At 37.2% G+C, this 13,748-nt stretch overlaps 1 protein-coding gene across 1 annotated transcript; it reads left to right on the top strand.

Moving 5' to 3' along the window:
• The first annotated feature begins 3,302 nt into the window (after nucleotides 1-3,302).
• Nucleotides 3,303-4,868, top strand: LOC113766537 (berberine bridge enzyme-like 23). Its single transcript, XM_027310719.1, has 4 exons — nucleotides 3,303-3,420; nucleotides 3,784-3,896; nucleotides 3,948-4,228; nucleotides 4,352-4,868. Exons 1-4 carry the CDS (start codon nucleotides 3,303-3,305, stop codon nucleotides 4,866-4,868), a joined length of 1,029 nt encoding a protein of 342 aa, XP_027166520.1.
• The last annotated feature ends 8,880 nt before the right edge of the window (nucleotides 4,869-13,748 follow it).

Here is a 13,748-nt window from a genome sequence, read left to right as displayed (position 1 = left end):
GACTAATGAATTTTCTGGCAGCGGACAAAGACCCTAACCTTGATGGTAGGGCTCTGATACCATGAAAACTAAGAAAAAGGGAGAGAAAATACTTTTCTTTATTCCTTTGGACTACACAATATACATATATATACACAAGTGTAACTACCTAATTAATATATGATACTATAATCATATGATACCTAATTAATACATGATACTATAATCATATGATACCTAATTAATACATGATACTATAATCATATTTTTTCTAATATTTACACATATCTTCAACACGTTTCAACACCCAGGAAGTAGTGTAAGTCTCCAAGATCCTTTAAGGAGAAGTGCATAGAGAGTTGCTGAAGAAACTGATGTACAGCTTGAGCTGTGTTTCCAGTAACAATAATATCATCAACGTAAACAAAAAGATAAAGAATAACTCCTTGAGTGTTGAATATGAACAAAGAGGTGTCTGCTGTAGAGTTATGAAAGCCTGAAGTGAGCAAAAATTGGCGTAATTCATGATACCTGGTGCGTGGAGCGTGTTTGAGGCTGTAGATGGCCTTGCGAAACTTGCAGACATGGTGAGGATGATCACGATCAATGAAGCCTGGAGGTTGAGACATAAACACAGCTTCTGAAAGTGTGCCTTGAAGAAAGGCATTGTTGACATCCAGTTGGCGAAGTGACCAGCCTTGACTTATCGCAAGGCTAAGAACTAGACGTACAGTGGTTGGTTTGATGACAGGACTAAAGGTTTCGGAGAAATCAACCCCTGGGCGTTGATGGAAACCTTTGGCAACCATACGCGCTTTGTACCTGTCAACAGAGCCATCAGGTAAATACTTGATGTGAAAAATCCATTTACACCCTACCAAGTTTTGGGACATGGCTTGCCACCATTGAGGGTCTTTCAAGGCTTGATTGACGGTGGTGGGCACAAGGATGGGATGGTAAAGTTCAGCATTGAGGTTGAGTTTTTGAATGGGTTTGTGAATGTTGTGTTTGGACCGAGTAATAATACCTTGAGGAGATGAGTGCGTCGGGTTGGTGGTTGTGGATATAGTTTCAGCTGGAGTAGGAGGTGAGGAGGTGGGTGATAATTCAGAACTGGATGCGGGTTGCGACGACGAAAGTTGTCCTTAGGGTTGAGAGGGTGTTGGGACGGAGGAGGACACAGAAGAAATGACAGGTAAAGTCATAGAACACCATTCGGATGTGGTGGAGGAAGTAACCCGAGGGAGGGTGAGATTAGAGTTAGCAAAGGGAAAAACAGACTCAATAAAACGGACATGACGAGAGGTGTACAATCGGTTGGAGGATATATCAAGACAGAGATAAGCATTTTGAGTAGAGAAATATCCAACAAAGAGACAATGAGTTGATTTGGGTTCAAGTTTATGAGAGGTGTAAGGACGGAGCTAGGGATAGCAGAGGCAGCCAAAACTTCCAAGTTTATTGTAGTTAGGAACAGTGCCAAAAAGTTTAAGGAATGGAGACTCATTGTTGAGAGTAGGTGTCGAAAGACGATTTATAAGGTATACGGCTGTGGAAAAGGCAAAGGACCAATAGATCAGAGGCATAGATGCGTGAGAAAGGAGAGAAAGTCCAGTTTCAACAATATGACGATGGCGACATTCAGAATAGCCATTGTGTTCAGGAGTATGAGGGGGAGAGGTGAGATGAGAGATGCCATTGATTGTTAAGAAGGAAGAGAGGGCCTGATACTCGCCACCATTATCAGAGTAAAGCGTTTTGATTTCACAGTTGAAGAATTTTTCAACCAAGGCCTTGAAGGAAATGAAAACATTACGAGCATCAGATTTGCGTTTCAGTGGATACAACCACATATATTTTGTGAAGTGATCAACAAAGAGAATATAATATTTAAAGTTGTCAATGGAGTAAACAGGTGAAGTCCAAACATCCGTGAAGACAATTTCAAGTGGAGAAGAAGTGGATAAAGTAGATACAGAGAAAGGTAATTTGTGACTTTTATTACAATGACAAGAATTGCAATGAGAATTGAGAGGGGAAGAACTTGAGACATCCAGATTGAATGATGAGACCATGTGTTTGAGTGTCGGTAGTGATGGGTGACCAAGTCTATGATGCCAGGCAGGGTATGTGGTCTTTATTGTGGAGAAAGCAAGCAATGGTGATGAAGACGAGGAGTTGGGCCACTCATAGACACCATTTTTAGTTTGGCCTTGGAAGAGAATGGCTCTCGTTTGAAGGTCCTTCACAAAGAAAGATGATGGTAAGAATTCAATAGAGGCATTATTTGATTTGCAGAACTGAGAAATGGAAATTAAATTACGTTTCATGGTTGGAGCACAAAGAACATTAGAAAGAGTGAAAGAGTGAGAAGGAGTAGGAAGAGAAGTTGAACCCGTGTGTGTGATAGGAATTCCAGAGCCATCTCCAATCATGATTTCATCTGGACCAGTATAGGGGTTGTGAAAGGAGAGGTTTTGAAGGTCAGTTGTAATGTGATGCGTAGCACCACTGTCCAATAGCCAAGGATCATGTGAGGGGAGTTTGAGGTAGCAACATGAGCTTGAGCTTGCCAAGGAGGAGGTGCACGAAGTGGCGGTGAACTGACAGGGCGTGATGGTGGTGATGCGTGAGGAAATTGTTGGCGGAAGAGAGTGCACTGAGAGACGACATGACCTTGACCACGGCACCACTGGCATTTGCCCAGAAATGAACACATTGATCGGTTGGAGTGACTGGGAGCTGACTGCAAGGTTGGAGGACGAGCAGGCCATGGTGGGTGATTGCCCGTGACCGCTGATTTGAGCATTGTGTGTGTGTGAGGTGGGCAGAGGCTGGAAAACCTGGTGAGGAATTGCGCAAGGACAGCTCTTTGTTGATGAGTTTTTCATGGAGTTCGTCAAAGGTGATGACCGTGTCGCGGCTGTTGACTGCATCAATGACGGATTGGAAAGTGTCATCAAGACCGTCCAAAACTTTTTCAATTAAGTCTTCATGATCAAGTGGTTTTCCAAGGGTGGCAAGTTCATCAGCTTTGGTCTTGATGGCTTGCATGTAATCGGTAACAGATTGTGATCCTTTGGAGATGTTCTTCAGGTTGTCTTTGATTTGTTTGATATGTCCACGAGAGGGATGAGCATAGGTGTTGGCGAGGGCTTGCCAAGCATCATGAGATGTTTTTGACTGAGCAACGAGCGGAACAAGGTTGGGTGAAATCGTGCCCACCAGCGCTCCAAACAGAAGCTTGTCTTGTCTCAGCCATGTCTGATATGCAGGATTGGGGGAACTGCGTTGTTGACAGTGATAGTGGCTAGAGGAGACGGATGCGAACCGTCAATGAATTTGTGCAAGTCATAACCTATGAGGATGGCTTCGATCTGAGTTTTCCAGGAGAGATAATTTGTGGAGGTAAGTTTGATGGAGTTGTGGATGGTGACCAAGGTTAGAGGACTGTTTGGGTCATGAGTATTTGGGAGAACAACCTGAGTATTTCCAGTTGCCATGGATGTTGCGGATCAGAACCTAAGCTCGTATGAGATAGGCTCTGATACCATGTAGAATAGAGGTGAGAAAGAAGAGAGGCTTGCAGATAACGTTTTCCCTTTACCACTTTCCTATCGATTGCCATGGTATTTAAACACAAAATACATCCTAGAGAATCTGTTCTGTTACAACAGATATATCTATCTTAGACTAATTCAAAGCAGAACTAACTACCAGAAATCTAGGAACAGCAAAACAGTTATCATAAAAATAGAGCATCGGTTATGTAATCTTTTCACCCCAATCTTGGCTTTCCTGCAGGGACGTGTCCTTCCGTAGGAGCTGGTGGACACATTAGCGGGGGAGGGGAAGGCGTATTGGTACGAAAATATGGCCTAGCTGCTGACAATATCCTTGATGCTAAAATTGTTAATGTAGATGGAGCAATTCTTGATAGGAAATCAATGGGAGAAGATCTTTTCTAGGCTATTAGAGGTGGAGGAGGAGCCAGTTTTGGAGTAATTCTCCAGTATAGACTCCAATTGGTATCTGTTCCATCAATAGTTACTGGTTTTACAGTCAACAGAACTTTAGAACAGAATGCAACCAAGCTTGTCCACCAGTGGCAACAAATTGGGTACAGGCTTGATCCAGACTTATTCATCAGAATCTTTATTAAACAGGCGATGAGCGGTGGAAAATTAACAGTTCAAGCTGCATTTCAATCTTTGTGCTTGGGAACAGTTGCCAAGCTTCTACCACTGATGCAAGAAAGCTTCCCTGAGCTAGGATTGCGCAAAGAAGACTGCACAGAGATGAGCTAGATTGAGTCTACCGTTTATTTTGCCGGTCTTCCAAGTGGATCAACCGTGAATGATTTGGTACGCAGCACTCCATACCCCAAAACATATTACAAAGCCAAATCAGACTACGTAGTGGAGCCAATCCCTGAAGTTGCATTGGAAGGGTTATGGAAAAGATTCTTCGAAGAAGAAGCTGAGAGAGCTCAGCTTATCCTTTCACCATCTGGTGGAAGGATGTTTGAGATATCAGATACTGAAATTCCATATCCACACAGGGCTGGAAACATATACCAATTTCAACACTTGGTGTATCGGACTGAAGAGGAGAATGCAAACTCTCAAAGGTACATAGATTGGATCCGAAGGCTTTACAAATACATGGCTCCATTTGTTTCCAAATTTCCTAGGGGTGCGTACCTGAATTATAGAGATCTGGATTTGGGAGCTAACAGAGAAGGCAACACCAGTTTTGCACAAGCTAGTGTCTGGGGTATGAAGTATTTTAAGAAAAATTTCTACAGGTTGGCCCATGTGAAGCAGGAAGTTGATCCAAGTAACTTTTTCAGATATGAGCAGAGCATCTCTCCTTTCTTATCCTCATAGAAATGGAGAAATACTTGAAGAATTGCTGCATGAAAACATATATCGATCAAAAGATAATCTATCAGGAATAAGTACATATGGGCACAGCTACAGTGTGTTTTCTTTTGCATACTTGATATAGTTGTATGGTTTAATAAACTCACAGATATGTAGTACATCTGTGTAAATGTTTGATTATGTTGTAACACATGAGGTTTCCTTGAAAGCTATGGGATTCTATCTTGGCCTTTTGTGTATATTTTGAGAATTTTATTCACAATTTATTGCATATTGGTGTTTATTGATTTCTGTTATAACTTACTTCTTGTACACTTTTGCTTCTGGAATTCATCTTAAGGTCATTGTTCATCCAGAATATGGAAAATATTCTATTTTTGTGGTACTGAATACTTTTCTTGATATATGTAACATGTATTGTAATCAATTTTAAATCCTTAAGCTCCTAATAGATTTATGTATTTATTAGGTTGTGCACGTATATGCAAAAAAGTAGTGCTTCCTCCTGCATACTTGCAGTTGTCCTAGGTTTATCCTGGTTAAATCCAAGGGGTATATAGTTTGCACCCATTTTGCTCTAGAGGTAAGTTTCTCTTCCTCTAATCTCTCTGTCGAAAAAATTAAGAAAATGAAATAATTACAAAAAAAAATTGGTGATGTCCTAATTTGCATTCAAATTTGACAATAATTTTTTAACAGTTTCTTTGTTACTATTCATGGATTGTTGCTCTCTTCACAATTATTACACACTTGCCAATGCTTGCCTACCATTTTTATAGGTAGGCTTCTCTAATTACACATGGATTATCATGAAAGGACAATTGATAGACTAAGCTTGAGAGGTTATAAACTGCTTCATGAGAATTTTTCTTAATCAAGGGCACAATCAAAATGGGTTCTAGCTCTTTATATTATTTGTGATATTTATCTTTGAATAGTGAAAATGTATATGAGAAAATGAGGTGCAAGAAAATGAGGCAAAGGTAAATGAGCACATTTGTTTACCAAGAAAAAGTTTGAGAGAAAATTGAGAAGTTAGTGATAGTTAGTAATACTTATTAAAATTCATATGTCTAACAAAATTCTTTCAAAATTAGGAAAGTACAAGGAAATGCTAACAATTTTCCATCTTTGCTGCCAATCCAAAAAAAACTTTCTTTACTATTTCCTTGCAAACAAACGCTCTCTTTGTGGAGAAATGGATGAGTAGGACTATAGCTAACAAATTCTTTTGTACCACTTGTTTGCAAACGATTCATTACAACGACGAGTAATTGCCTCTCCACAACTCTTAAAAATTAAAAATTAGGCTTAAAAATTAAAAATTAGGGTTAAAAATTTGTAGTTTTTCACTTTTTCTCACATTTTCACCCATTAAATTTTGTAAAATTTCCTTCTTCTTTCTCACTATAACCTTCATGGCCCTGAAAATATATGTAGACCTTGTACTATTATTCTGATAGTAATTAAATATATATAGTTTGAAAAACAAAGAATTCAAAAAATTTATTAAGAGTGAAACAGTAAATTTACTATAACTTTTGTGCTAACTATTTTTTTTTTTTTATGAAATAGTAGAAGACTTCTATCTTTGCTTGCATGTAATCGTCATCCTAAACCTCAATTCCTCCCGACAAACAAAGAAGACTATGGTTACTTAATGATTACTCAATCCAGTACTATCTGTAATAAATGGACACTTGGGGACATCGATCTACTAATTGTCTCCACAACTATAGAATATTATGAAAGCAACAGAAATTTTTTTTTTAATCAAATAAGGTTAAAACTCTTACAAAAAATTACTGCATTTAAAGTAGTAAAACAATATGTAAAGAGTTAAACTCTCCAAAATGCTACCGGTTTATTATAATTCCTAGCGTACAACTAATGCAATTTCAACCTAAATTCAACAATGTAGACAAAAAATGTAACATCAATTTTGTTTTTTTTTTTGTCGAAACGATAAGATGATTTCATTGCTTTAATGGTAAAAAAAATTACATGTACGAGCACGGCTCGATCGAAACTCTACAACTAGTGTTCAAAGACACTAAGGAAGCTGTCGCTCCTCATCCACAATAATGCTTAAAGCATCAGCACTCATTTTTGTACTAACTATCATATTTTCTTCCCTATACAAACCAAAAGAGCACATGCAAAACAATCTCTGTAACATCAATATTGTTGATCATTGACAATTTGATTTTGACTGTTAGATACTATTGAATATCGACAATCATCCTAAATTTACCAAAAATCAGAAATTTTGAGAATCATATTTTTTTTATCAAAATTGTAGGGACCAATTTGGCTTTTAAACCAAATATTAGAGACCAATTCTCCATTTCTTCCTTAATCTAGTTAAATAAGTGTTTACCAATTTTTACTATTTAAAAACACATTATTCCACCACAACCATAAAACACATAAGCCGATTGACAAAGAGGAAGAAGAACATTAATATTTCTTGACTCTCAACAACACAATTATGTCACCTGTTCTTTTCTTTTCTTCTTCATTTTTTTTAACCTCAGAGCAAATTAGCTTTTTTGTCTTCAATATTTACTTGTTGCTTTCCTTTTGTTTGCCAAAATAATTGTTTTCTAGTGAAAGGAACTCATTTGATAGCAGTGCCATGTCTTCATCTAGGGCTGTCATTTGTCACCACCTTAATCCATGCAAAGTCCATCTTATATTTTTGAAGTCATTTTTTATAGGTGCTCTCTAATTTTATTACCATAATTTTTTTTTGAATAAATATGTATGTGTAATAAAAAAAATAACTAGATTATGTGTTTGCAAATTTTTTACAAGCACGATCCAAGTAAAAATTTAATTAATAATGTGCATCTTCCATGTTGGTTTTTTACCTCCATCAATTTTCAGAGTAGTAGGGTTTTTTAATCTGCAGAACCGGTTAGTCGATTCTCAAGTATATAAACTAATTAATAGTCTTCATTGCCTGGAAAATAGGAACAGAAACTTATTATTAGATGACATGTGTTGAATTTTATGTCATCTCAATTGATCTAATTTTTCTTAGCACTTCTTTTTCTTAATAAAAGAAAATTAATTATTATTAGTAGGTTGTTCTTTGTTGGGTTGACTAATTAAATGTTGATGCATCTATCCTATTGGAGGACGACAACTGTTATTCCTTTTTTTTTTAATCAAACGTCGAAGAGAAATATTATTCCAATGACAAGGATTAAGTCGGTCCTCGATTATCAAACTTATTGGTGGAAAAGAAGATATTCTTTCTGACATAGTCCCAATAATAGAGGATATACGCTCAGCTTTAAGATATGAAGAATATGTCATTGATGTAACTTCAATTTCTAAAGAAATAAATAATATTGCACATAGTCTAATTCATCATACAAAAATTGTCAACTTTTCTAAATCTCTATAAAATTTCACTCCGAATTTTGTTAAGCAAATTATGCTGGACGATTTTCAGCAATCTCATAAATAAAATCATTGGTTTTTATTATGTAAAAAAATAAAGGGCAAATTCCACTTTACCCCCCTGTGGTTTAGCCTTTTTTTACATAACTCCCCTATGGTTTCAAAAGTTATACATAATCCCCTTACGGTTTGGATTAAAGTGTCAAAGTGACGGGAATGATCATTCATAACGGCATCACCTAAAATGTCAAAATTACCCTTATGTAAAGTTGAAATTTATGTATTAACCAAGGGGGGTTATGTATATATTTTGAAAATCATAAGAGGGTTATATGGTAAAATATTAAATCATAAGGGGATTATATGGTAAAATATAAAAATCATACGGGGTTAATGTGTCATGTATTTATAAGGGTAATTTCGACATTTTTAGAAGTTCCGTTACGAGTGACTATTTCCGTTACTTTGACACTTTAATCCAAACCATGAGAGGGTTATGTATAGCTTTTGAAACCATAAAGGGATTATATTAAAAAAAGGGTAAACCACAGGGGGTAAAATATAATTTACCCAAAAATAAAAGACGGTCCGATTCAACAAACCTGTAACAATTAATGTTGCAGTATTTTTCTCCTGTCCTCTTCCCATGGAAATACCTAGGCACTCTTGCACAATCGATAAAGTAGTTTGAAGTTCTTTCTTCATCGTCTGTGGATCATTTGATACTTTTGGCTTGAATATTTTTAATTGCTGTCCAGAGGGCAGTTAAGGATTCCAATTTCCAAATAATAAAATCTCATACTATCATTGTTTGCACATGCTTTAATCCATTCGAAGTGTATAAATAGAACACAAAGAGGTAAAGGGTTTAGTCGCCTCCATTGAAAAAGTTTTTCCCTGATGAGGTAATATATTAAATTAATCATTTCAGTTAGATTTCTACTGAAAGGGGAGAAAACAAGATAGAATTCTCCACATATAATGAATTCCAATTTTAGTTTGAAACTCCAAAATCTTGGGGTAAAAACTGATAATTTGATGTGGACATTCTATAAGTGCTTTTGGAAAGTCAACTAGTTACATCAGGGGCGGAACTAGAATTTGAATTCAGTGGGGGCAAATTAAGGGAGATAATTAATAATTTTTTCCCTCAATCATGGATCTCAACTGACAAATCATCAAAATTAATTTTTATCCTTTTCCGAATAATCTTCTAAGATCACTATCATCAATTTCAAGATTAGATACATCTTCAATCATAGTCTTTCTTTTGTAATATTTTTTTTTCATAATTAATTGAAGTTCAATACTAAATTAGATTATCAATTGACAAACAAACTATAAAAAAAATGTAATTTCATCACGTAAACCATAAAGTGTATGTTGGGCTCTGAGAGAGCCAAACTCGGGGAGAATTTAACCATGAGTTAGAATGGGAACCACAACCATGGGTTTGACACCACATCTAACCCAAAACCTTAAGACATTGAATCTATGAATCATTCCCACTTCTATGTTCCTCATTCTATTCATCTCTTTCCGATGTGGGACATTGATTCACACTTGATATCCCAACAATCTCCCCCTCAATTGTGAATCTCTTCCACATCGAATCTCTCTCCCTAGCCCATCCACTCCATCAACCCCACTTCAATCTGGAGTTTACGATTCTTGCTCAAGAGCCCACATGCCCTTGCCTCACTGCAGGTCTGCATGATTTTTTGTGTCTCTTTTGTGTGTCTCTTGTGTAGTATGCCAACCCATCTATTTATAGAGAACATTACTGCTAAAAAAATAAATAACAATTAGAAACCAATACTATTTCCTAAACTTATATAGAGTAGAAAATAGCATCTACCTAAATAGGGCTTTACTTGACTACTACTTTAAGTAACTAAAACCAATTAGAAAACTAGTTACTTCCACACAAAACAAGAAATCTACCTAAAAGAAATTAAGCCAATTTCCTAACAAATCTCCACCTTGGCGAAAATTTCTTTTAACGACCATTTGTCTTCAACTATCAAATAATATGGTACCAAACTACACACCCGAATCAATATAGTCCTGACACCAAATTGATTCAATTGGCAAATGAACATGTGTAGTTGCCCCGAGTTTAACCACCTATTGACTCGCGAGAAGGTGTCTCAATTCACCATCTCCCTTTGCAAGATTTTTTCTCACCACCACTTGCAATCTGGGATCCCCTTCTGTGAGCTCTAACCCTAACCATTGAGGCAACCAAGTGATAAAATCACCATACTTCTTCCCATCCTCAGGACTATCTCGCCATGTGTGGTTTTCAAGACTCCACCTAAAACGAAAAACTCGTAACTGTCAGAGTCTTCTGGCGCATGAAAATTAGAATTCTTTGTTTCTTTGGGACACGTGCCACACCACCCAAAGAACATTACCAAAATCTAAAATTCACAGGGATGAAGTATCAATCGTTGAAGGTGTGAGAAAGTTTCCACCGATTCACGTCCAAAATCAACATTGGACTCCACCTTTTTCTTGACCCTTGAATTGTGAGAACCCAAAAAAAAAATCACATTTTCTCAACATTATTTTATTTCTTTGCCTACATTTTATACTTTCCTCGAACATATTAAAATTTCTATGCATTTTTACAAGCAAATACAGTTTTAAATTCATTTTTCTAGTATGAGTTAGTGTACCTTAAATCTGGAATGCATTATCGATGTGGGACCCGCTAGTGCGATAAATATGGTGATTAAGAGTGAGTTTTACATGATATTAAGTGTGTGATTAGAAGTGATGATAATAAGTTAGGAAATTATAAGATAAAACCCTAATATACGCGATTTAAGAAAAAACGGGTTGAACCGACGGGTACCGTTTGTTACCGGGTAAACACACCACTTGACCCATACTTTATTACCTTAATCTTCTCATTTTATTTCAGCTAATTAACCCTCAAAATATCTCATACATCAGCCACAATATTTGACCAAGAAAACAAGAGAAAAGAAAAAAAAATTGACTTCCAATCACAAGGTGACACTTGTCACCTTTGACCCAAATTCATTTCTATCATTTTTAACCTTCTTGAAGCTTCATTGAGCCTTCATTTTCTGCCTACCAGCCGAGAGAGAGAGAGAAAGAAAAGCCAAGAGAAAGAAACCACAATCCATCTTGAGTTTGATCCACTTAAGTGAGAAAACAAGAAATCTAAACCGATTAATCAATAGTTTGAGAGTTTGGGAAGCTTAAGGAACCAAAAATTTCAAAGAGAGGTGGAAGATATTCTTTTGAAAGCTTGTTCTTGAGGTATTTTGGATGTCCCTTATCTTTGGTTCTTTTACTTTTGTTTAAGTTGTTATATAACTCATGATTTGGTTAAATTGGTAGCTATGGAAGTAGTTGTGGTGATTTTGGAAGAATTGGTGAGTTAGGGTTTGTATTGATCAGCCATATTTCTTCTTGTTTAGATGGATTATGATGCGAATAAGTGTAGATAAGGAGGTAAGGCAGTGTTTTAAGCTAGAATTATGAAGATTAGCACTTGTAGGCATAAATTCCAGATTGAGAGTTTTGCACCTCCCCTGTTCTGACTGGCACTGTTTGACCATATTAGAGGCCGAATTAGACTTAGCACAAAACATAAAAGTTGTATACAATGATGTTTTATAGCTTTCTATAAAATTTCAGCTCAATCTGACAACCATATCTTGAGAAAAGACTAATATACCCCTGAGACTACCCTAGGTAGCGTCCAGCAGACTGTTTTAACATTTCCTCATGTTGGCTGCATTTTTCACCTTGATCCGTACCAAACCAGTCTTTGCCCAAAACATGAACCTTTTAACCCTATGTTTCGGCTTTCCAACGCAACTGAAAACATCTCAATCGAATTTCGGTAGCTTGAGTGATTATCGTTTACGCAAAATGCGGTTAACTAGCCCGAATGTGAGATTTTGGTTCTGTAATCCGGACTTTTGACCTAGATACACTATGAACTGGACTGAGTAGTTTTCATCAAAGTTATAGCACTCCGTCTTAGCTTCGAAACGGTATAAATTTCATCTCAATCCGATAACCGTAACTTCGGTTGTGCCCGTTACGCTAAGTGACGGCAAATCTGTCTTTTGTTTCTTGACTCAAACTTCATTTCCCCACATGTTCCTAGCTTTATTTTGTACTTGTATGACTTTGAACCTATCGAATGGCTATTGAAATGAGATGATTTTCTGTGTGACTTTGGGATTGATTGAGGAAAAAAAATGAAGCCATATATGACTGGAAAATAGGTAAACACAAAGGGGGTGCTGCCCAACTTTACGCTCGAGAACTAGGTAGACCTACTTGCGACTTGAGTAAGGTTTGAGAGCGAATACCACGTGAAATATCTAGGGTATTTACGTTTTCTTTGCCACTTTCCGCATGAATGTAAGCCGTTTGGCTGAATTGGATCCTTGCCCTTCGTTGCCGGTCGACTCGAGCCAGAAGCGAACTCGATCGGACGATTTGGTGACCCTGGATGAACGTTTGGTATACTCGAGTATTACCTTATTGTCGGATGGAACCTGGCCAACGTCCAGGAGGGGGTGAATGAAATGAATGAACGAATGTCAATGCAAATGAGGAGTTTTACTTATCAAAATGCATTTTTAAATGATTGGAGGAATAAGGGAATGAAAAGAGAATGAATGAACAAATGAACGAATGGCTCCCTGTGAGCCCGTATCCTTTTAATGAATGTATTATTATCACTTTCCATTGTAAATGTTTCTTGAATTATTGGTTATCTATGGTTAATGCATTGGCTTTATTATTTGATTATGTATTCAGAACCTCACTGAGTTTTTAACTCATCCCTTTAGTTGTTTTCCTTAACAGGGGAAGGCGAGTCAGAATGGGAGCTCTGTATAGACTAGCCTAGTCTAGTTCTCTGATTTCTTTTGTAATGGTTCTCGCCCTAGCGCTTGGCACGGGTTGGATGTATGAAGAATTGAGAACCTTTGTATATTCGATATTTGTACTCCCTTTTGAGATAGAAATGTATATAAGTTCACTTTAAGTTTTGGATTGTTATTTCGTTTGATCTTGTGGTTTTATTTTGGATTTGATTGAGGTTTGACTGAGTCCCGGCAAGAGTTGGGCAGGCGGTCCGTCGAACCCTTTAGTTCGCCTTAGGGTGAGGTAGGGCTGTCACAGGTGGTATCAGAACCTGTTTCGCGTGGTCTCTGCGCGGAGTGATCTTAGACTAAGTGGTGAATAAGTATGAAGGACTAAGTGCTCATTCGAGCATAAGTTATGAATTGTGAATTGTTATAGGCCTTAAATCTTTCTCCCGGTATTTGAGGACAATTGATAGGTACGTCAGGTAGGAATCTCGATTATAGATAGTTTACTCTCGGGACTGGTCAGCTCGCGATGTGAATTATCTTATTTCGGATTCTTGTGCCCAAGTACTCCAGAGTTGAGGCGGTGTTAAGCATTTGGGAT

The sequence above is a fragment of the Coffea eugenioides genome, chromosome 3 (genome assembly GCF_003713205.1).
Source record: "Coffea eugenioides isolate CCC68of chromosome 3, Ceug_1.0, whole genome shotgun sequence".
Classification (NCBI taxonomy): domain Eukaryota; kingdom Viridiplantae; phylum Streptophyta; class Magnoliopsida; order Gentianales; family Rubiaceae; genus Coffea; species Coffea eugenioides.
The sequence above is the reverse complement of the archived record's forward strand: the minus strand, read 5'-3'. Positions and strand labels throughout refer to the sequence as shown.